At 44.1% G+C, this 25,037-nt stretch overlaps 1 protein-coding gene across 2 annotated transcripts in view; it reads left to right on the forward strand.

Annotated features, from left to right (window-relative positions):
- The first annotated feature begins 538 nt into the window (after positions 1-538).
- The window catches only part of DNAJC6 (DnaJ heat shock protein family (Hsp40) member C6), a 127,662-nt gene continuing 103,163 nt past the window's right edge, over positions 539-25,037 (forward strand). Inside the window, exon 1 of one of the 2 annotated variants that reach the window (XM_020993123.2) lies at positions 539-1,132. In XM_020993123.2, coding sequence (XP_020848782.1) covers positions 886-1,132 — 247 coding nt within the window. In that variant the 5' untranslated portion in view covers positions 539-885. The remainder of the gene's footprint in view (positions 1,133-25,037) is intronic. The other variant, XM_020993121.2, reaches the window with a different exon arrangement.

Genomic DNA, 25,037 nt, shown 5'->3' on the forward strand with positions numbered 1-25,037 from the left:
ACCATCCAGCTTAATCTTCCCCTCTTCAAACACTGTGCAATTGTACGCAGTTATTAAATCGGTAGTGTCCGGACTTGGAAAACATCTGGGAACCCTAACCCTCCAGTTTGTCTGTGTGGTTTAAGGGAAGGGCTAAGTCTGCAGGCACACCGCTTGGACCTGCTTATAGTACCCGCACGCCCTTCTCTATTCCTCCCACTCCGCCCCCTTGGCCTTCCTCCTCTCCTCCCACCCACATCCTCCCTCCCAGAGCCGTCCTTCCCCGTAGCCTCCTTCGCGCCCGGTGCAGCGTCTGGGGAGGCTGCAGCACCTAACGGCTGACACCTACGGGATTGCTTCCGGGCACTCCGGAGCTGGGGGGCAGCTGGCCAGGGGCCAAGAGCCTGGCAGGGCCGGGCGGCTCGGCTCCAGCCCGGGATCGGTAGGCGGGCGGTGGTTCTAGCATCATCAGCAGCAGCAGCAGTGGCAGCGGTGACGGCCGCAGCAGCCAACACGAGCTCTAGCTCCCTCCTTTCTGTACTCCCTCCCTCCCTCTCTCCCTGGCCCGCCCACCAGGAGTCCCGTGCGCTCCAGCTCAGGCGGTTCCATTGCCCGGGGATCCGCGCTCAGCCCAGGGCGGAGGCTTGGCGTAGCCGAAGTGCAAACCGTCTCCTTTGGCGTGGGGAGGAGCCGCACGCCCCTGCACGCGCCCGAGGGTGCTGGGAGCCTCTTCCTCCTCTTCTTCCTCCTTCTTTGCTCCCCAGCCTCTTCCCCTCTCCCCCAGGAAGGTCATGCACCTATGATTTCCTTCCTCCCCTGAAATTCCCCCTCCTTCATTACCTTCATCCTCCCCCTGCCTCTCCTTTCTTCGTATATTTATTTATTCGCTCCCCACTCGCCTTGCCCATGAGCCTTCTCGGGAGCTACCGGAAAAAGACCAACAATGATGGGTACGAATCTTTGCAGCTGGTGGACAGCAGCGGTGACTCGGGCGCTGGCAGCGGCGGGAGCAGCGGCGGCGGCGGCGGCAGCGGTGGCAGCAGCGGCGGCGTCAGGCTTGGAGTGACCCCGGCAGCGGCGACAGCAGCAGCGGCAGCAGCTAAAAGTCCCGCGCGGCGCCCACAGACAGGCGTCAGCACCATGGACAGCTCAGGTGCTGGGCCCAGGGAGTAGTTGGGCCGGGAGAGTAGTTGAGTTGGGGGGAGGATGGAACATGAGGCCCTGCGGGGCATCGCCTTGCCGACCCACCTGGGAGGCCCAGCCCTGCTCTTGTCTGTGCCCCAGCTCTGGCCCGCTCAGCTACTGGGATGGGACCCGGGGAGATCTAATACCAGGTCACCCTCGTCTCCAATTTCCCCGGTTCAGAGAGCGAGGAAACATTAGATGTGGCCAGGGGCCCTGCAGCCTGGAAATTGCGCCTCTTAATCTCCGGGCTAGTGAATACACCAGCTGGGAGGAGGAAGGGGAGGGCGGGCCGGCTGGGAGGGTGGCAGAAGGGCGGGGAACAGCGGCTGCCTTAACTCTGTCTGTCCAGTAGACGAGAAGAGGGGAAAGAGTAAGTATCGTGCCTGTTCGTGTAGTCTTTCGGCGGTTACCAAAGCTCAGGATTTTCTTTGCAATCACGTAGAGTAATGTGCCATATTAACTCTCCTGCCCACTCTCTGTAATAACCTTTATTGAGCATCTCAGAGATGGATGCATCATTACAAAGAGCTTTTTAGTGTTTTCAAAACGACATTTACTTCTCCATTTTTATGCTTGTCCCTTTTATATTTGTATTCCTTTACCTTGCATACAATTTTTTTTTCAGACCTTTAAATGCAGGCGAGATTGAAAGGCCTTGGGATTTTATCTAGTTTTGCAATTAAGCATCTTGAAAAGCGCTGGTAGAAAGCTGTATCTTTCTAGCTAAAGCTGTGTCCTTAGCTAAATGTAAGTTTAATCTAACCGTGATGAGGCTCTTTGGCTAGGGGGTAGTTGTTTAACTTTTCAAGCCACAGAGGCTGGAAGATTGTTTTTACAAGAGTGATTCATTTTAGGAGGCCTTGGAGATCATGTTAGTATTGGGAACTTTAATACAGGAAGCCCGAGGAGTCCTTTGGATGGATTATTGCTTGTGTCGTTTTGAAGTGGAGCTGAATTAAATGTGGGCATATTGCATGTGGAAGTAATTATTTGTTTTAACCAGTTGAGAATCTCCCTGAGAACTCGTTATCTCAGTCCATTACCCACCCCCAGTTCTGCTTTTTTTTTTTTAAATGTGCTTTGTTGTAACCGAATTTTACCTGTAAAGCTTTCCTTGAATAGAAGGTAACTGGCTGCCTTCCTGAAGTAGCACTTTTACAAAGCAGAAATCACCCTTGAGGCCCTGGTTAGCCAAGGGGTTAGTTATTGATGGTGTAAGAATGTAGTTCGTTTTGTTCTGGATTGGTAGTAGTTGAAAGTCCCTTATTGTCTTTTTGACAGTAGTCATGAAGATGGCGCAGTTCTGCTAGAGAAATAAGAGAAACTTGAAACCTGGCCTCTTTTAGGTGCACCCCAGGGCAAAGGTTCTTAACCTTTTTTTGTGCTGTGGTCCCATTTGGCAGTCTGGACCCCTTCTCAGAGTAATGATTTTTAAACGCATAAAACAAAATACATAGGGATTACAAAGGAAATCAATTATGTTGAAATACAGCTATCAAAATCCTTTTAAAAAATAAAGTTCATGGACTCTAGGTTAAGAACCTCTGACCTAGGGATTAGTAGTCACTGAAGGTTTTATAAATCATGGTTACCTAAATTGTTTGAGGGTACTTATTATCAATAAATCACACATCCTCCATGAGTCCAGGGAAGGAAGAATGCATTGTTTTGACAAATTCATGTCCTACAACAAACCATTTGAATTAACGATGCTGTAATGGCTATTGTACTTCTGATGTGGTTTGGTTCTTGGTTTTGGAGAGCGCACACGATGCAGTATCATGCAGTTTATCATCCAATCAACAGTTTTGTTAAACAAAAAACTACCAGATACTGTGTGGGGAAGCTGGGGATACAAAGGCAAATGGGACATAGTTTCTGCCTTTGACCTGTGATGGTCAGCACCTTACTACTCCCTGACCTTGATTTAAAACCAGATCACTTCACTGGGCCTCAGTTTCCTCATCTGTAAAACAAGAGCACGGATCTCTAAGAACTCTGGCTTTAATCTATGATGCTACCCACAAGATTGTTGTCGTTGTTATTGCTTTTATTTGTACCCCCAAGTCTTAGCACAGGGCCTAGCATGTGGTAAGCACTTAAGAAATGGAGTTGCCTTGCCTTGATCTATAAAATGGGTACAGCAATGACTGCCCTGCCTACCTCACTGGGTTATCGGGAGGCAAGTACTTTTTAAACTGTAAGGCACCATGTGAAAGTGAGTGATAAAATGCTAAAACAGGATGTGAGTATCAGGGGCTGTTATTTTTTCTGACCTTGTTCCCTTAATCTGTTTTCATTAATTTATAGAAGAGATGCTCTCTAAATAGCTCTACGTCAAAGGGAAAATGTCTTGCACAGAACACTGGCCTTAGGATCTGGTCTATCTGATTTTGACTCTTGCCTTAGAAACTTAATGGCTGTGTGACCTTGGGCTACTTGCTTAATCTCTCTGAACCTCAGTAACCTCATCTGTAAAATGCGGGTAATAATGGCACTGACCTCTGGGAGCTGTGGAGGATAAGATACAAGTACAGTGCCCTTCTGCAAGTATCATGCCCTTCCCCCTAAGGTTATCTCAGCTTCTGAAGTTATCTTCCATTAACTCTGAAAGTATCTTATACATACCTATCTATCTGTCCAGTAGAACATTAGATCCCTGAGGGCAGGGACAGTTTTTGGTCTTCTGGGTGCTTAGCTTCCTTACCAGCTCGATTACGACTTGCTGGTCGTTGATTCCCAGATAAAGGCAGATTCTAAAAGCAGTGTTTTGTAAAGAAGGCATCTGATGTTTTAACCAACCCTCCAGTCCTATTTTTTGGATCTGTGGCCTGAGACGTGAATCAGATAATGACTCTGGTTAGGCAGGCTATACCTGGAAGCCAAATTAACAAGGATGAGTTTTTAGTCCCCAAAATATTCTGTCTTGGGGTTCAGATCCTCAGTTCCTTAAAATTTTCCTTGAGAGATTGCTTTGGGACAGGGGGAAAGCAATGCAGAAACTTCAAATTTTTGCAAAAAGTCTTTTGTAACAATACTTTTTGTGGTAATTGAAGGGTGCTAAATCAGTGCAGTGAGAAGCAGATGGAAGAATGAAATGTAAAAATTATCTTTAAAAAATATTGCCCCAGGTTAGGCTTTAGCATATTCAACTTTGTAACTCCTCCTAGGTGTGACCTGTGTAATCTAGGATGAGTTTTGAGCTAGAAGGGATGTGAGAGAACATTTAGTCCAATGCCCAAACTGATCTGGGAAACTGAGGCCCAGATCTGAGGAAACTGATGGTGAGTTTCCCATGGTCACATAAATAGTAAATAGAAGGGTCTGAATTTGAACTTGGGGCTTTTAGTTTGGGGGAAAGGGCCCTGAACTTCAGTCAGATCACTTGGGTTTAAGCCTCTCTGAAGGTGCTTTTCAGCTGTTCGCCTATGAGACGGTCACTAACTTCTCTAGGCCTCCTTTACCTTGGTCTCGAAGAGCTGGCTTGGCCATTGAAAAGTCGTACTTGCTGTCACACAGCTTGTGTTTGGGGCCATCCTTCTATCCGATACTTTAGGCAATTACCTTTGGAAGGTAATGATGATAATAGTATGATAATAACAACAGCAATAAGTAGCCGACATTTATTTACCAAAGTAAGGCTCACAAAGAAGTTTTCAGGCATTGCCTCTTTTGATGCTTACAGTGACCCTGGGTATGAGCCAGGTATTGCAGGTGGTGTCACCCCCATTTTACAGATGAGGAAACTGAAGCTCAGGTGGCTAAGGATGGATCCCACAGCTGTTTTTTAGGTCTTGGAGGGAGGACTTAAAACCAGGTCTCACCTGACTCTTCAGTAGAGGGTTGTTGTGAGATTCATGTGATGAAGCATGGAAGGTTCTTTGAAGATTTGAAAACATGATATAAATCTCCTGACCTAGGTTTGAATCACAGAATGTTAGAGCAAGGGATCATTTAGTCACAGAAGAGCAGAATTTGAGAGTTGACTTGGCTCTCAGCAGCCCTCAAGATTGACCCAGACCTGAAAGCAACCCCCATTATGGCAGATCTGACCACTGGTCAGCAAAGCCCTGCCCTTTACACGTGAGGAAACTGAGGCCAACTGCTAATTTTCCTTTTAGTTCTAACATCCTCTGATTGCTAAGTGACATCACATAGCAACCTAATCATGGAACCAGCTCTAAAAAGCTAGCTCACCTTGCTCCCTGTGGGGTGTTGTTTCTACAACTCCTTCCTGATACCTTCCTTGCCTTCCTGTTTGTAGAAGGTTCCAATATTTTAAGGAGAAATAAAGCACAATTCTTCATTTCTTTTATTAGAATATAGCTAGCATTTATATAGCACTTTAAGGATTAAAAGCACTTATATATAAATTATAAATGCAAATATGAAATATATTTAAATCTGATATAATAGAAATTATTTACATATTTAAATATATTAAATTAGGCAGCTAGGTGATAAAATGCATAGAGTGCTGGGCCTGGAGTCAGGAAGACCTGAGTTCAAAAATAGGCCTTGGACACTTACTAGCTGTGTGACTCTGGACAAGTCACTTTAACCTTTGTTTACCTCAAGTTTCCTAATCTGTAAAATGGGAATGATCATACTTCCCATGGTTGTTGTGGGGATGGAATGAGATTATATTTTTAAAGCTCTTTGCAAAGCTGAAAGCACTGTACAAATGCTAACTGAATGTAATTATATGCAAATATTAATATGTGTGTATAGATGTGCACGTATACACACATGCACACGTATACACAGCACACATATGTATTCCATGTGTATCAACACACGTGCACACATGTATGCGTGCCATGCACACGTGCGTATTTCACATGTGTGTATCCACACGTACACATGTACATGTATTTGTACATGAAATCTCATTTGATCCTCATGGGATGCTCTTGTGAAGTGGGTGTGGCCATTATTCCCACTTTGCAGAGGATGAAACTAAGGCTGGGAAAGTTATGACTTGCCCAGGGCTATATAGCTAGTGAATGTAGTCATTTTAAAAGCAAAAAAACTACGGGATTTTGATCTCGATGCCTTGGAGCAGATTCTGGGAGTAAAAGAGCCTGAGTTGAAATGAGGAGTTGAGTGCTGGAGTAGCCCTTGGGTCCTGCCTCCCTGGACAAAAGCTGCTCTTTCTATAGTGCTTCTAGTCATTCGTTCATCTGAGTTTCACAGCACCCCTTGCTTGAGAGGTTCGATAGATATTTTTTATTCCCATTTTTCAAGAGTGGAAGGTGAGACTCCCAGATGAAGTGAATTGGAATCACATAATAATAACATTTCCATGGTGTGGAGTTCTCATAAACCACTCTTTCCCAACTCAGCATTTTTCCTGCTATCTCTGAGCTTCTCTGGTTTCCTCCAAGTCTCAGCTAAAGTCTCACCTTTCCCAGCCCTCCAGAATCTTCAAGCCTTCCCTCTGAGACCACCTCCAATTTTTCTTGTCTATATCTTATTCCTGCTTAGTGGTTGCATATTGTCTACTCCCTTAGACCGGAGCTCCTTGAGAGTAGAGCCTTTTTTGCTTTGCTTTGTATTCCTACTACTTGGTACAATGCATGGCACACAGCAGGTGCTTAATAAATGCACTAATAAATGATAATTGACCCATAAAGTGGAAAGTATACTGGTTCAGGAGTTAAAAGACCTGGGTTCAAGTCCTGACTTATTTCCTATGGGACCTTAGGTGAGTTATCTTACTTCTTTGAGCCTCAGTAGCCTCATCTGTAAAATGAAGGGGTTAGACTGGGTGGCCTTGAAGATCCCTTCCAGATCTGGGTCTATGATCCTATGACCTCTCTGGTCCTCATTTTCCTCTTGAAAAATGAAAATACTGGAAGTTAGGACTTCTTATAACGTGTAGTCCCTGAACTTGTTTTTAAAATTTTTTTTTGAAAACTATATTTCAGTATACTTGGTTTCCTTTGTAATCTTATGTGTTTCATTTTATACATTTAAAACATATGATTCTGAGAAGGGGTCCATGGGCTTCACCAACTTGCCAGAAAAGTCTAAAATACACAAAAGTTAAGAGCCCCATGACTAAATGGCTTCTGAGGTCCTATTCTGCTCTAAATCTAGGGTCCTGGGGTCCCATAAAACCCACTACATCTATTCTCTCATTTGAGCCCCATTACTGTCCTGTGAGCATTTCCTACAAGGATTTTTGTTCCTGTTTTACATATGGGGATAATTGGGAAGTAAAGTGCCATGTGCGTGGTCACACAGCCAGGACAGTGGGTGTCTAATATGTCTAATACCTACTAGAACTTAATGAGAAGAAAAAGATACTTTTTAAGAATCAGGGGAATTCACCAGAGAACAGGTGAAGTCTTCATGGATATTTTTGCTGCTTCTTTGGGTTGGGAATGGGAAACCTCCTATTAGAAGGGACAATGAGACCGATGATGGAAGGTGTTTATTTCCATGTAGAAAACCAACAACACTCATTTTAGCTGATGTGAAAACATACAGAAGTTTCATCCTGATGTGCTGGTTCCCAGCATCCATGATTCAATCATCCATATTGAATCCAATTGAATCCATGATTCAATTCATACATAGATTCAAACCCTTCTTCACCCTAGCAGAGGGATATGTGATTTTCTGAGGCCAAAAAAATCACCATGTGGTGGTAATTCATCAACTGGTGATAAATGTCTTGGAACTTAGATTGGTCCATGGGCAGCAAGTATGGAATTTGTTTGCTCCCAAGGCTGTATCTGAGCCTTCCCAACTTGATAAGTCTTTCTTAGAGAATGTGCTTCAAAGACTTTGACAGTGGGAACCCAGAGTCACCTGCACACTACCATGACGCTTCAGAAGTTGACTGACAACTTGGAGAAAAATAATGAAAATGTAGAATTGAGCAGGGTCAGGTTAAAGGTAACAAATCATATGTAGCAATGAAGAAGGTACTATGGTATAGAGGGAAAGATTTGCAGTCGGAGGACCTGGGTTCAAGCCCCGGCTGTGACACTTACTACCTGGGTGACTTTGGACAAGTCATTTCACTTTTTTGGGCCTCAGTTTCTTCATCTGTAAAGTGAAGGGTTTGGGCTAAGAAGGCCTCCAAGGTCCCTTCCAAGGCATATGGTCCTATGATCCTCCAATTCCACCACCTTGAATGTCTATTCTAGCTTTAAATTGATGCTCTTAAGGGGATTTAGTTCTTAAAGCCATCTTTTTGCTGAAACTTAGCAAGTTTATAAAATAGTGCCTTGTTCATGAAAAATTGTTAGGTAATTTATCTCTCATGAGATGATAGGATTTAAACAAGAAAACTTGGAGTTGCTCTAGTCCTTCCCCCTCTGGAGTTCAGAGAGGGGGAGCAGTGATTTATCCTCTGGGGTCACGAGGATAATAAGGGGCAAGATTGGAGTTTAAACGCAAGACCCTCCTGATCCCAAGGCTGTTTTTCCCTTGGCTGCCCCACCATAGGAAGATGCCTGTAGAACGATGGAAATTCACATGGAGCTGGGGTTCGGAAGAAATGAGGTTAGGCCTAAAATAACTCTGGCTGTAGGCAGCATGGGGCTTTTGGGTGGTGACTGTTCAAATCGGAGGATGTGGCCTATGGCGTCAGGACTCTGTCTTCAGGCATTTCATCTGTGTGACAGACAGTGAAAGGGTGGTGGATTTTTGAAGGACTCTTCCCATTGGACTGCTATTATTATGTTACGAGTATAGATATTTAGATGTGAATAACAACAACAGCAATTTCTAGGTGGTAGCACAGTGTGGAGAGAGTTGGTCTTAGTGTCAAAAATGTATGAGTTCCAGACTGTCCTCTCACACAGGCTGTATGAGCCTGAGCAAATTCCTTGACCGCCCAGTGTGTTATAGCTCTTTGATGCTAAGCTGCACAGAGGAAGACAGTTTTCTTACTGGAATTTCCCTTCATGAAAGAAATCTCCTAGCCAGTCAACTCAATGTATCATTTATGCAGTTTAAGGTTTACAAAAATAGTTGGACTCTTTACCTTCTTTTTGCCTCAAAATGACTTTGTGAGGTAGGGTCTGTGGCATCTGAAGCTGAAAGAGTGATTGACCCATGGTCCCATACCCAGGAAGTGTTGAAGCAATATTTGAACCCAGGACACTTTGATCTTCAGCCTAGTCCTATGCACTATGGCACTTTGTCTTTTTGATAATCTGGCCAGGAACATGTAGGAACCAAGGATGGGGTGGGGGGGTTTGGGTATGGGTCAGGGGAACAGGCAGAAACTATGAGACCAAACACGCAATCAGTGACCATTTCTAAGGGCCTGTTATGTTCCTACATGTAAGGTTTTATGTTTTATGTCCTGGGAGGCAGAGGGACATAGCTAAGACATGTGTTCCCCTTAAAGGGGTATATAGTAGTAGGAGTGATAAGAGAGACACACAAATATAAAATAAATGAGAGTATGACAAGGGGATGAGGAAGGCTCTAGAATTATAGACCTTTCAATGGGGGAGACCAGAGAAATCATTTTAGTCACCTGAGTTGGTCAACTTCCTCCTTCTACAGATAAAGTGCTATGGGTTCAGATGAGGGAGAATTACTTATTTGTTTTGGGAGTCAAGGAAGCATTCATAGGAGAAGGGGGACTTTAAAGGCCTCTGAGATTTCCATGGGCAGAGATGGATTTGGGTGGGTAGAAGGGGGGAGGGCAAGTAGGAGGAGAGAACCCATGAGTTCAGGTGGGGGACTTAATGGGACTTAGGGAGTATAACAGTGTAGACTTGGAGATCAGAGCGTGAAAGGAAGTGAACTCAGGCGTGTTCAGTCGGTGGTTGAGTGAACGGGGTGAGAGCCTGTGGGTTGCTCTGGGGAGAGTCCGGAACATGCCCACAGTGTCTGCATTTGTTACTGAAGCCAGTCCTGGCTAGGCCTCTTACTGACCGTCGACCATGAAAATCTGGTATAGCCTCTTGGAGCCTCAGTTTCCTGTCCATAGAATGGGGATAAAAATACTTTCATGATCCACTTTGAAAGGAGATTGTGACACCAGTCTTTTGTAAGCTGTAGAAGGTGATCTAAATGTGATATATATCTATATCTATATCTCACACATATATATCACACTTATATATATCACACTTATATATAGCATCCTTATATATATCAATCACACTTATATATATCAATCATACTTATATATATCAATCACACTTATATATATGTATATAAATTTGATTTAGATAGATAGATAGATAGATAGATAGATAGATAGATAGATAGATAGATAGATAGATAGTGTTATTATAGTCAGTGAGCAGCACTGTATGAAGAGTGGTGCTGAATTCTCATGTTGTTCCCCATGGTCAGATCACCTGTGGAATATTGTGTTGAGTTCTGGATGCCACAGTTTAGAAACTAGAGGCAGTATAGACTAGTGAAGAGACAGCAGACCTAGGAATCAGAAGAGGGGGAAGGGAACAGTGATAAATGAAGCACCTAGGGTGTGTCAGGTACGGTGCTAAGTCCTTTACAAATATTACCCGGGAAGACCTGGATTCAAGTCCTGCTGTTCTCTGACACTTACTAGCTGGGCTACTCTGAACAAGATATTTAGACAACTTTCTACCAGTGCACATTGCTGATGTGAAAGTGTGGAGGGAACCTACCAGGACCTCCCTACCCTGATGAAATCACAGGCTTAGGCAAAGCCAAACACATAATGAGCTTGAGAAAGTTCAAAAGAGGTGATGAGGATTGTGAACTCCCACCCCAAAAAGATCAGGTGAAGGGGGAATGTTTAGTCTAGAGATGATTTGGGGGGGCCAGGCTAGCTGTCTCCTGGACTGCCTCTGGAAGAGGGATCCCGTTAATTCTTCAGGCCCCTGGAGGGAAGAACAATGGAAGACCCTCACAGAGAAGTGGAGCTTCCCAACAACCAGAGCTCTCTCCAGGTGAAATGGGCTACCTCTGGAGGTGAGGGCCTCTCAGAGAGAGGATGACCACTCACTGGGGATGGTGGACTATGGATTCTGATTCAGGCTTGGATTGGACTAGACCAAAGCCTCAGGGCCTGCCCAGCTCTGAGATTCTGTAACAACAAATGATATGATTACACATCAGATTGAGTAGAACAGGAGCTCTTACCCTGGGTCTAACCTTCACCTTGGGGCAGCTGGGTGGATAGAGCTCTGGGCCTGGAGTCAGGAAGACCTGACTCGGCTTCAGACATTTAATCGCTATATGACCCTGAACAAGTCACTTAACCCTGTTTGCCTCAGTTTCCTCATTTGTAAAATGTGCTGCAGAAGGAAATGGCAAACTACGCTAATATCTTTACCCAGAAAACCCCAAATGGGGTCACACAGAGTCGGACATGACTGAAATGACTAAACAACCAAAACCCTAACCTTATGTTAATGTTTTTATAACTGTATTTCCTTAGGATTGGTTTCCTTTGTAGTACTGTGTATTTTATTTTATGCATTTTAAAATATTATTCTGAGAGGGATCTATGGGCTTCATCAGACGGACACAAAAAAGTTAACTTTCTAGATCAGGGTAACCTAGAAAACTCTACCCCCCCATTTTTTGATATTGAAATTGTTGGGCTGGATCAAGTGGTAATTTTCAGGTTGCTATAGAAATGGAGCATTGTCCTGAAAGCAGCTCCTCCCCCCCCCCCCGTGTCAGGATGTGGGGCTGGCAGGAATGTCAGCAGGTGCCCGCTCCCCACCCTTCTCTGAAGCCTGTGAGTCAGCATCATTTTAGGGAAGAGCAGCCCAGTGCCCTGGGAGGTGCATCTCCATGCACGTGACTTCAGAGAGGCCTGCTGTGGCCGTCTAGGTGTTAGCCTCGGTGTCAGATTCCAATTTGGGTAATTGCATTTGGCCTACTTAAAATTTCACCTGCTGTGTCAATTGGACAAAATGGGCTGGCCAGGGACCTTGAGTCAGAGGTGTGTGATCCCAGAGGCAGCCGAAGGTGAGGAGGGGGAGGCTGCCACCGTAGCTGTGGGTGGGAGTGGGGGAGGGCCTTTTCCCCACCCCGATCCCCTATGTACATACTTGGAACTGGGTTGTCACAATGTTGCTAGTTTGTCGTTTAGCTCTTTTTCCTGGGCTCCCCCCTCCCTTCCTGGAGTAGGGACATGGGCGGTGAAATGAACGGTCAGTTTTTTGCTTGTTCTGATTGGCTGACAACAGTGAGGACCTCAGGGAAAAGCTGCTATGTAGAAGGGAGGTACAGGATGCCTCTCTTTGGCTTCCGAGGGTTAGACTACGTGAGTGGTGGGAAGATGCAGGGAATCTCATTTCAGGACAATATAAACAACTTCAAAAACCAACCAGGAACTGATGGGAAATGACACCAGCTGCCTATTATTTCAGCAGTTCAGCAATCACCAAGTGTGGACTATGGGCAGGCTCTGAGCTGGTCAGTGGGGATACAGAGCCAGAAATGAAATATCCCTTGTCCTCAGGGAGCTACTAGTCTAACAAGCACAGAAATGAGAAGTAAATACAACATCCGGGACCTGGTGCAGGTAGTGGCCCATGAGCTAAGGACTGAGAGGCGCAGATGAGGAGAGGATGCACTCTGGACATGGGGGATGAACACAGGAGTGAGAGTGAGAATGGTCCTAAGTTCAGCAGTCGCTCAAGAACAGGCCCTGTCCCTGTTCTAGCTTTCTCTAGCACATCACACAGGGAAGGAGAAAGAATGTGCTTTACTGGGCACAGCTAGCGGGCCAATATGATGCTAAAGGTAAGTGTGTGAAAGGGAACGATATAAAATTAGCCTGTAAAGGTATGGATGTTGTAAATTCCTTCTTACTTGAGAACAGAGCCAAGACTAGGGGTAGAAAAAAAGTGGCATCTGGCCAGAGGCCCATCCCCCATGCCGAGGATGGTGGTATATGGGAAGTGTGTAACAAGGGACCTTTACAGATATTAGTTTTCATAATTGCATATGTAGTTAATACCATAAAATAGCTATCTTCATACCACGTTGCTATTTAGTTTATATTGCCATATGTTGTAATGAAGGTGTAAAAGCTGCTAGGTGCTAGTAACTCAAGTTTTTTAAATGCAGGGTGAAAGTTCATGTTTTAGAAAATTTTATTGATATCTTTCGTTTTAACATCATCTTCATTTCCAAATCTATGCCTCTGAACACTCCTAACCAGCTAGGTATTCCTTATAACAATGACTGGAAAAGAAAGGGGTAAAAAGTAGCCTACCAGAATTAACAAATACATCAACCGAGCCTGATAGTATATATAGCATTCCACACCCATAGTCTCCCACTCCTGCAAAGTGGGGAGGAAAACACATTTTTTCATGTCTTTTCCAACACTAAGTTTATGCAGTGTTCCATTTCCATTTTTTTTCATTTTTTTTTTTAGGCAACTGAGGGTAAGTGACTTGCCCAAGGTCACACAGCTAGTAAGTGTCAAGTGTTTGGTCTGAGGCTGCGATTTGAACTCAGGTCCTCCTGACTTCAGGACCGTTGCTCTATCCACTGTGCCACCTAGCGGCTCCTTGAATTTTTTTTCATTCTTACCATTTACATTGTTGCAGTGATTCTGCATGTTACTTTTCTTATACTGATAGACTGTGTGTGTGTATATATATATATATATATATATATATATATATTATATATATATACGTATATATATGTATATATATATATATATATGTATATATATATATACATATATATGTATATGTATGTATACTGTATATAAAAAGGTATATTTCCTTATACTGATAAGCATCCCTTTATAAACGTCTCTCCTTGGTTCCCACTGATTGTTTTTTAATGGTCTTGTAATGTTTTATCACATTTGGGCACTACAGAATGTTTATCCATTTTGTAATGAATGGGAATCTATTTGCTTTCCAGTTCTTTGCCATAAAAGTACTGCTATGAATATTCTGGTGTAGATGAGACTTTTCCTTCTTTTGGGGGAGTGTGTGCCTAGTCATGGGATCCCTGGATTAAAGGGCATGGACATTTTAGTAACTTTTTTTTAAGCCAAATTTCAGATTGCTTTCCAGAATGGGTGGCTCAAACCAGAGGTCTAACAAGAGTATACTAGTGTGCTTGTCTTTTTGCAGCCCCCCCAGCACTGACTATTCTCATCTTTTGTTCCTTTTGCCTCTTTACTGGGTATGAAATAAAACTTCAGACTTGTTTGATTTGTACTTCTCTTAATACTAGTGATTTGGAGTAATTTTTCACAGGATTGTTAATAGTTTTCAATTCTTTTGACAACTATTGAATATTCTTTAAGCTTTTTATCAATTGGGGAATGACTCTTTGTCTTCCATATTTGTATTAGTTCCCTAGGTATCTTGGTCCCTTATTAGAAATATGTAATACAGAGATTTTCCCCAATTGACAGCTAATCAGTTCAAATCCTGCCTCACACATTTACTAGCTATGTGACATTGGACAAATCATTTTAATCATTGTCTGTCTCAGTTTCCTTATCTGTAAAATGGGGATAATAATGCAACCTACCTCTCAGGTTGTGGTGAGGATCAAATAAGCTAATATTTGTAAATCACTTTGCAAACCTGAAAGTGCTATATAAATGTCAGTTATTATTATTCTAGTTATGTTGACTTTGCATGTGCTTAAGTGTTTCAATTGTATGTAATAGAATTTATGTTTTATCCTTTTGCTAGTCTTTATCCCTTGTTTGATTAAGAACTCACTTCCTAGCCATTGCTATGAAAGGTATCTCAGCTAGTTCTCTTCTGATGCTTTCTTTTTTTGGGAGGGATGACCTTTTATATATGTAGTTTAATATTTTTAGATTCTGTATATTTGGGCTGCACATTCATTTTGAGCTTATTGTGGTATGTGGTATAAGATGTTGATAGAAACCCAATTTCTGCCAAGCTGTTTTCCAATTGCCAGCTATTCTTGTCCAGTGATAAGTCATCGGGAGTCAGGGTAAGATTTTGAAATGTTCAGGTTTTGCCCAGGGCACACAAATGTTGTGTTTAGGTTTTGCTGAAAGCTCCCAGCTAAGGTTACATGATCCACTGCTATGGTGGGGAGTACTATCTAGGGTAGGATTTGGATTAGATAACCTCTAATATCCCTTCCAGGGGAAGAAATGCAAAGAGCACCCTGGGTCTGGAGTTAGAGCCGGGCTTGGAATTCTAGCCCTCCTGCTCAGTACTCATGAGCCGTAGGGCAATTTAGTTCCCTTCTCTGGACTCAGTTTCTTCTTCCATAAAATGAGAAGGTTGGGGCAAGTAATTTCTGAGGTCCCTTCCAGCTCTAAATCTATAAGACTAGCATCCCCAGACACTACAAATTGTCACTTTCCCCTCAGTTTCTCCAGAAATACTCAGGGATTGGACCTCTCATTTCATTGGTATGGGGAATTCCTTGACAGGGAAACTCCAGAGCAGGTTGGCAACTTACAGGGAGTTTCCTAGGGCTGTTGTTCAATTGTGTCTGACTCTTCATAAGCCCATGTGGGGTTTTCTTGGTGAAAATACTGGAGTGGTTTGCCATTTCCTTCTCTAGCTCATTTTACAGATGAGGAAACAGAGGCAAACAGAGTTAAGTGACTTGCCCAAGGTCACACAGTTAGTAAGTATCTAAGACCAAATTTGAACTCGTGTCTTCCTGACTACGGGACCAGTGCTCTATGCACTATGGTGCCACTTAGCTGCCCCTGAATGTAATCTGGGACAAGTCACTTAACATCTTAATGGTCTAGGTCCATGATGTCAAACTCATATAGGAATAGGGGTCAGTAAAAGCTGTATAAGGATCTGTACAAGCCACTTGTGAACTTCATTTAAAATATAATATTATCTGTTGTTCTGTTGTGTTTTTGATTTATTTTGTTAACTATTTCCCCATTATGTAGTGATCTGTTTCAGACTACACTGGAGAGTGAGTCTCTTACTGCCTTGTGTTTGCCACCTGTATGCTAGGAAAAGGGCAGCTAGGAGGCGCTATAGTGCATACGGTGCCAGGAAGGCATGAATTCAAATCCTCCCTCAGACATTTACTTATCTGTGTGACCCTGGGTAAGTCACTTCACTCTGGCTTGCCTCAGTTTTCTCATTTGTAATATAGGGGTAATAATAGCACCCACCTTCCAGAGTTGTCATGGGGATCAAATGAAGTAATATTTGTAAGGTGCTAAGCACAGCACCTAGGACATGGTAGGTGCCATCAAAATACAAGCTCTTATTATGGTTGTTAGTAAATTTCTTAGGCAGGATTTGAACCCAGGGCTTTCTGACTTTCAACCCAACAGTTTATCTACTACGTGACAGGCTCAATCAAAAAGGAAATACGAAAGGATCCAGCTCACTGGCCTAGAGCTGGGAGAGACCCCAGAGGCCATTTAGCCCAGCTCCATCCTGTTGTAGACACGGAAACTGAAGCCCATGGAGGTTAAGTGACTCGTCCAAGGTCAAAAATATCAGAGACTAGATTTGAACCCAGCTCCTTCATTTGACTCCAGAACCAGTGTGTGCTCTTTCCAAAGTCCCGGGCTGAGATCTTGCCCTCTGGATCGTGAACTTTAAAAAGCCAACCCGCCATGAGGCTGACTAAGAGGTTTTGGGGACAGCATGGAACCCTGTGGCCCCCAGCAAGTCAGTTGGGCCTCAGTTTCCTCATCTGTAAAACCAGGGAGTAGGACTTGATGGCCATTAAGGTCCTTTCTGGCTCAAAATCAATGGTCCTAGCATCTTTTTTTTTTATGGGGAGTTGGAAGAGGGGAGAAAGAATCCCCAGCTCAATGTGGTTGGCTGGGACATCACCGCCACCAGGGAAACGGGTTCAAGTGCCTTCCGAGTGTTGGGTGTTCCATTTCCATTGTCCGTGTGGAGATGCACCCATTGAAACTGCTGCCTGCCAGCTCTGCCTTTGTCTCTCCTGCGTCCTCAGAGAGATATCTCCATTATGCGCCTCCCCGGCATCCAGTGGGGGCAGCTGGAACACAATGGCTTGTTTTGTGGATAAGCCTCTTTCCAGAAAGAAGGCTCTATAGTGGGTGGCATTGTTTACAAAACCCTGACTAGAGGCAGTTTGAAACTGGGCATTTAGTGATGCTGGAATTCAAAGAGAGGGGCTATTTCCCCACCTCCTCTTCTGGAGACACTGCCCAGGATTGTTTTGAAGATCAAAAAAGATCTTTACTCCCCTCCCCTACCTTCTCTTCCCCTTCTTCCTCTTAAATGCCTACTATATGCTAGGGACATGAAGGCAAAAGTGAAGCCATTCCTGCCTTGAAGGAGCTTGCTTCGCAACAGGGGAGACAATGTGTGCGCTTGAGTAGGGATGTGCCAGAGAAATACACAGTAGGTACGGGAAAATGCTAATAGGTGGGGGATTCTGCACAGAGAATGTGTGGTATGGCCAGTGATAACATAGGGGTCTTAGAGTGGAGGCCAGTACAAAGAGATCAGGAAAGTAGGAAGAGGCCAGGTTTGGAAGAGTTTTGAATGCTTAACTTAGGACTTTGGATTTGGACCTAGAAGCAAAAGAGCCACAGGAGTTTATTGGGAGAGTGACAAGGATCTGTGCTCTGGCTGCTGCATGGAGGATGGATTATAATGAGGTGGGATTGGTACCTAACGAAGACTTACCCCTAGAAGGCATCTGACAAGTGATTGTGAAGGCTTTCCTGGAAGAATTCTGTTGAAAAAGTCCACTCCATGTAGATGAAGGAGTTTTCCCCCCAAATCAAGCTGAAACCTGCCCGTGAGCAGCTCCCGGCATCCTCTGTGTACACTATTGTCTGGATGTTCTCTCTCTGATTATACTGTGACCTTGTACTATCCTTTGCATTTATTTGCATCCCCAGCCCTTGGCACGGTGCCCAGCACATAGTAGGCACTTAATAAATGTGTAATGACCAAGCGAATGACTAGGTCTCCCTTTCCTCCTCTGTAAAATGAGTGGATTGTAATAGATGACATCCAACATTCCTTCTGGCTCTAAATCCCATGATGTGAGGAACTCCTCATAACCAGAAGCTTGTTCAAGCACAATAAAAGGGATTATGGATTATTGTGCCCTCTCTTCTCTGCAGCCTTTTATTTCTAGGACCCTTCTTAAGCTCTGGAAGCAATTTGTGGTCCACACAATCTCACTTTTAGCCTCTATGTAGGATTTTCATTGTGGAGACTTTCTGCTGAGAGAGGGGGAACTCATGCCAGATCAGGAGGTTAGATTTGGTTGGTTTAATTGAAGTGATAGACTGGAAAATCACAAAGCAAATGCCAAAGATAATCTATAGTGACACTTTGTGAGGTGACGATGAAAATAAGAATCACTTACAATTATAGAAGGCTTTTTATAGACAAAGATGGTGCCAAGGCAGAGTACTTCAAATGAGGGCCGTGAGAACAAACCCTGCTCTCTTCTGTACTAGTGGACAACCGTGATACTGTCCCCAGTCCTGGACCTCCCATTTTCAGAAGGATGTTGGCCCATTGCAGTCTATCTGGAGAAGGCAGTCAGCTAATTCACAGGCATTTATTAAGCCTCTCTCCTAGGTGCTGGGCATACAAAGATAAAAGAGAAACAGTCCCTGCCCTCACAGACTTTACCTTCTGTGGAGGGAGCAACATGTACACAGACATATCAGTATAAAAGCTATGAAAAGTAAGAATGTAAGAGGGCAGTGTGGTGAGGTGGGCAGTGCTGCCCTCAGCGCCAGGAGCGCCTGGACTCAAATCCCTTTTGTGCCACATGCTGGTTGTCTGATCCTTGGCAGGTCACTGTCAACACCACATGTAACTCTGTAAAGATGATAAAATATGGAATAATTACTTATCAGCATTGTAGAGGGACTTTCCTTACTGGGAGTTCCCTATGTCAGTGGGATCATAGGATTGGTCCTCCCCAAAATGTAATTTTTTTTTCAGTGATCGCTAAGAGAATCACAAAAGGCCTCATGTGGGAAGTGGCATTTAGGAAATCAGGCCATACAAAGACTGGATGAAGAAAGTGTGTGTTTATCCAGGGAAAGCTATGTCTTGGAGGAAACATGTTAGTTGTCTTCTAGTGGTTAAAGGATCATGCAGAAGCTAAGCGTCAGAAGTGACCGCAGTGGCCATCTTGTCTAACCATTCCTGAGCAAGAGTTTTTCCTGCAATATACACGACTAGTTGTCAGTCCTGCAGTCTTGCCTTGATGACCTCCAGGCGGGAGGGTACCACCCCTTCCCAGGCAGCCCATTCCACTGAAGGATGGTGCCAACTGGGGGCAGGTTTTCCTTATTGAGACCAAATTTACTTGATTACAGCTTTGAGCCCTTGTTCCTCCTTGTTCCACCCTCAGGGCCCGATCAGAAGCATCCTCAGCCTTTGATCATATCGTCCGTTACTTAGTTTCTTGAAACCAGTCATTACCTTCCTCTGGCCATCATCCTCCCCTCCCCTCCCCTCCCCTCCCACCCCTGTCTTCTTTTATCCTGGCAAACATCGCTGATTTGTGGGACTGATAGGGGAGTAGGGGCAGCTAGGTGGTTTAGTGAATAGAGCTCCTCGACTTGGTTTCAGGAAAACATGAGTTCAAAATTTGCTGTGATCCTGTTTGCTGTGTGACTGGGCAAGTCACTTAACTTCTGTTTCAGTTTCCTCATCTGTAAAATGGGGATAATAATAGCATTGACTTCCCAGCGTTGTTGTGAGGATAGAAGGGATAATATTTGTAAAGGGCTTTGCAAACCTTAAAGTGCAATATAAATGTTAGATATTCTTCTTCTTCTTCAGAGTGTCCCAAAAGTCTTAATGCCATTTAAGCTTTAAACAATTTTGATAAGCTTAAAACTATCCTAAGGCTTTTGGGACAGCCTGTAGAGATGATGCTGAGGTCTTTCCTCATCCTGTTTGCCCCATTTTGTATGCTCTCCAAAGTCTTTCCAAAAAGGGGATTCCCAGAACTGAGTATAACATAAGGCTGGTTAATAACGCTGGCTCCAAATTGAGGCGTCTTTCTTTGATCTTACCAGGCCCCCCGGGGTCACTAGGGGTGAGGGTTTGATTTTTCATAGTCCAATTAAACTGGTTGTTCAAGTGTCCTTGAACATTTCTCAATGCTGGTAATTAAACTCAGTCTTAAAAGGACTGTCCACCTTGTCGGAGGAATAGCTTTGATTTTTTCAGAGACAAGCTGTAGGAGGATACCATAGTAACAAGACAATTAATACCTAATCATAGTTGATTAAGAGATTGACCAGGTGCAGTGTGGTGTCCTGCAAAGTTGAGGTCTCTTCAATCTTTCATGTTGTGCCTGGCACATAGTTAAGTATTTAATAAATGCTTTATCTGCTCTCTGAGCTTGACACAACCTCAATTAAAAGATAATAATTAAAAATAACAAATAACAATAATAACAGATGAATTATATAACACTTTAGGTTTGCAGAAAGCTTTCAATGTATTATCTCATATAATCAGTAAGAGGTGGTAGAGGTTTTTATTTGATTAAACAAATATTGATTGTATTCTGGCTATGTGGCCGGTGAATAGAGAGTCCTGGGTTCAAGTCTGCCTCTGTGTGACTCTGGACAAGTCCCTTAATTTCTTACTGCCCCCGTCAACTCTCTAAGACTCTAATTACCCAGGGGATGGTGATCAGCATTGGGAGAAGGGATTTATTCACTGGGAGTCACCTATACCAACAAAATCGTGGGTTTAGTCCCATCCTGTCCCATCCCATAGTAACTAGTCAGTTACTCTAGTTGGGAACATTTAGATCATGCCCCCTTGTTAAGGGATTTCCAACTTAGAAAGAGTGTGATCAGTCTTATCATTACACTTTGTAAAGTTAGGCCAATTACATACCCCAACAAATCGTTCCTTTTATCTGTTCAGAAGTTGCAGGGCTTGGGAGTTAAAAAGTGCCTTATATCACCTCCTCATATGAACGGGGAGCAGAGGGGAGATGTGCAGGAAGTCCCCACATTGGCATAAAGTCTGGAAGGATTCACGGGCTGAACCAGGCTTGGAACCGGCATGAGCTCTTACTCCAATGGGGCATCTCACCAATGAGTGGAGGAGATGGGATCCAGGCTTAGAACTGGGGGAGAATTTAGAGGGGTCCAACCCCTCTCATTTTAAAGTTGAGGAAGCCAAGGGCTAAAGAGGGGCAGTCACTTGCCCTAAATAACATGATGAGAGCCAGAATCTGAACCGTAGGATAGTTAGAACTGGAAAGATCCTCAGCAGCCATCCAACCCAATCCTGCCTGAAAGGAGTCACCATTGTAACATACCGAGCAAGTGGTCATCTAGGCATTGCTTGGAAGGGAGGGGGAGCCAGCCCCTCGTGTAGCGGCTGACTCTGCTTTTTGACAGTGTTAATTGTTAGGAAAATCTTCCCGGCCTGAAGCGTGAGACCTGTCTCAGCAATTGCTTCTGGGCCTGCCCTTTGTGTGCAATACAACAAGCCTCATCCTTCCTCCCTATGACAGGTCTTCCAAGACATGAAGACACCTCTTGTCATCCCTTACTCCGCAGCCAAAGTCGGGCCTTCTCCAGCCTAAACACTGCCCCATCCTCCAATGAACCCTCACCATCTTCACCCCAGGTCCTCAGTCTCCAAATAAAGCATTCCTTCTGAGAATGACCTCACAGGGAAATAAGAAGATGGCAGAGTCCTTTTAAAAACACACAAACCAACAAAGAAGTAGGCCTGTGATTTCATCAGACTAGGGTGTGTTCTGTGGTGATTGCTTGGGGTACTGACACGTGAATTGATTGACCCAAGGTCACACAGTCAGCATGTGTCAGGGGCCAGAATTGAACCCTGGTCTCCTTAATGCTGAGGCCAGCTTTGTAAACACCCTTCTCCCCTTGCCTCTCTGAGGCCTCATAAAGGATTTCTGTTTAGGATCTGTGGGCCAGGGGTAAGAGACCACAGAAGAATCCGGCAGCCTCCTTTATCTTCATCTGCCTCTGTGTGTGTGTGTGTGTGTGTGTGTGTGTGTGTGTGTGTGTGTACAGACTGTGGGAAGTCATTTCAGTGCCCACTTTGGCTGTTCAGGCAAAATGCTAAGTTTCTTATTAACGCCAATGAATCCCACTGATTTCACAAAGCTGGCTTTCTATGTCCCTTGGAAAAACCAAGGACATTTCTAATTATAACCTGTGGAGGAAATTTTGTTCTCAGTAGCGACACCTGTTAGAAGAATTCCAAAGCCACCATTGGTCCTTCTGTGGTCCGAAGTGCCTGGCACGTGATCGGTGCTTTGAAAACGACGTGTTAAATAATGATAAGCGGGAGAGAGGAAGCATTTGTTCTGGCCTTTCTCTTGACTGTGGGCAAATGTATCTTGGGAAGTTTTCTTGCGAGTGCTTAGGTGGCATTTTAAAATACACATATATTCATTGCTGCATCTTCAGCAGTTTTTATTCCTAGCCAGTTTCTTATGCTAATTATCTCTGATGGAGAAAAGGGTCCTGCTTTCTGCATATTCCAGAGTCAGCCAGTCCATTTTTGGCCTCATTGCCAGGTCAGCCACCATTCCCCATGACTTATTACCACTTCCCTGAGTCAAATTTATGTGCCTTTCTTTTGGCCTTTACTGGTTGTTGACCTCATCACCTGTTGTCCTTTCCAGATTAATAAAATCCTTTCATTTGCTTTCCCATCTCATGCTTCTCCCACAGGAGAGGGTCCTTCCCCCTAAAATTACCTTTGTCTCTATTTTGTTTATACCTATATGTGTGCCTGCTGTTTGACAGAATGAATGTAACCCAGGCCCCCCTGACAGGAGGCCAGGCATCTACATCTACCTATTAGACTACATTGCCTCTTTGGGTTGTTACATGGGGAATCTCCATCTTCACATCTGGAGTGATGGGAAGAACATTAGACCCATATACAAGAGTCCAGAGCCCTGACCCTGCTCCGTCCTTTACTTAATATTGTCACCTTGGTCAACATCCTTCATCCTCTGAGTCTCAGTTTTCTCATTTATAAAATGGGAGTAATACATACCTATCTCCATGGGCTGAGCCATTGTTGAGCCATTTCAGTCACGCCTGACTCTTTGTGATCCCAACTGGGGTTTTCTTGGCTAAGGCACTGGAGTGGTTTGCCATTTTCTTCTCTAGCTCATTTTACAGATGAGGGAACTGAGGCAAATAGGGTGAAGTGACTTGCCCAGGGTCACACGTCTAGTAAGTATGTGAGGCCAGATTTGAACTCAAGAAAATGAGTCTTCCTGACTCCAGGCCTGGCGCTTTGTGCACTGTGGCACCACCTAGCTGCCCTAATGGGCTGTTTAGAGGAAAGCTATTGTTAAATCTACAAAATGCTACAGAAATATGTACTAGTGTATTCTGAAGTCATCAGTGCTTGATTTTTTGGCATCCTTGAAACAAGGAGGGTGCAGGGACAGAAAGCAACCTTGATGTTTTCTTGAGCATGGGTGGGAAGATTAAAGCTAGTGCCCTATAACAAAAGTTATTTAGTTTTGCACAAATGCATTTGGTGTCTATGCCAGGGTCTGTGAAGAGTAGAAAGATGTGCCTCTGACCTCAAAAAGCCTTGAGCCTCCACACAAATGTCCCGTCCTCTGATCACTTTGTCCTCAATCCTTTCTCCCTTTCCGTTTTCATTCCCAGAATCCCTAATTTCCTTCAATCTCAGCTCATTTTCCCTTTTCTACTAGAGGTGGTTCCTAGTTATCCCCCCCCCCGCCCCATCCCTGATGTAGCGTGCCCTCAAATAACCTTATATTTTCTTTGCATGTAGGTATGTGGAAATGTATCTATATCACGTGCATAAATACACAATAGGCAGGTGAACGCGCATTATCATATCCCTTTTATAGATAGCGCAGCTGAGGCTTAAAGGAAAAAGGGCTCTATCGTTCCTGATGGGCCAGTAGCTCCCTGCTTTGTTTTGATCTTCATACGTATGATCTTGTTGCTGTCAGTTGTTGAGTCCAGTCTGACTCTTTGTGACCCCATCCATGCTGCCCATGGGGGTTTCTTGGCAAAGATGCTAGGGTGCTTTGCTGTTTCCTTCTCCAGTGGATTAAGGCAAACAGAAGTCCAGGGTCACACAGCTAGTAAGTGTCTGAGGGGAACTCAGGTCTTTTTGACTCAAAACCCAGGGCTGTATCCATTGAGCCACCTAGCTGATTGGTTTTGAGCTTTAGGATCTTAGAATAAGAAAAAAAAATAATAATGAAAATAATTCTCCTGCACAGAAGGTAGAAAAATGGCATGATGCCAAAAGCTCTGGACCAGGAGTCAGATCTGAGTTCAAATCCCAGCTCAGCTCTTTGATTTTAGGGACAAGTCACTTTACTTTGATTTGGTAAAAAAAATAAAATAAGAACATGAGACTAGTTAATCCATAGAATGTCAGCTCTTTGGGAATATGGATTATTTGTATAGATTTTGATCCCCAGTGCTTAGTTAAAACAGTGCCTGGTAAATAGGGGCTTAAGAAGTACTTGGGCAGCTGAGTAGCAAAGTGGGTAGGGCACTGGGCTTGGAGGTAGGAAGACTCTTTTTCATGATTTCAAATTTAGCCTCGGCCACTTCCTAGCTGTGTGACCCTAGGCAAGTCATTTAACCTTGTTTGCCTCAGTTTCCTCATCTGTAAAACAAGGTGGAGAAAGAAATGGCCAACCACTCCAATATCTTTGCCAAGAAAACCCCAGATGGAATCAGGGAGAGCTGGACATGACCGAAATGATGCAAGAACACCAAAAGAAATGTTCGTTGATTGACTTCACAGAATTCTAGAATCTCAGAGTTGGAAGAGACCTCGGAAGCATCACTGAGTAGCAGTCCTCACAGCATCCCAGACTAGCAGTCATACAACCCTTGAAGATCTCCATCGATGGAGGGTCCACTGCCTTCCATGGCAGAGCATCCACTTTGGGAGAGCTCT

Source organism: Phascolarctos cinereus, unplaced genomic scaffold (genome assembly GCF_003287225.1).
Source record: "Phascolarctos cinereus isolate Bilbo 61053 unplaced genomic scaffold, phaCin_HiC Scaffold_5;HRSCAF=322, whole genome shotgun sequence".
NCBI classification, from domain to species: Eukaryota; Metazoa; Chordata; class Mammalia; order Diprotodontia; family Phascolarctidae; genus Phascolarctos; species Phascolarctos cinereus.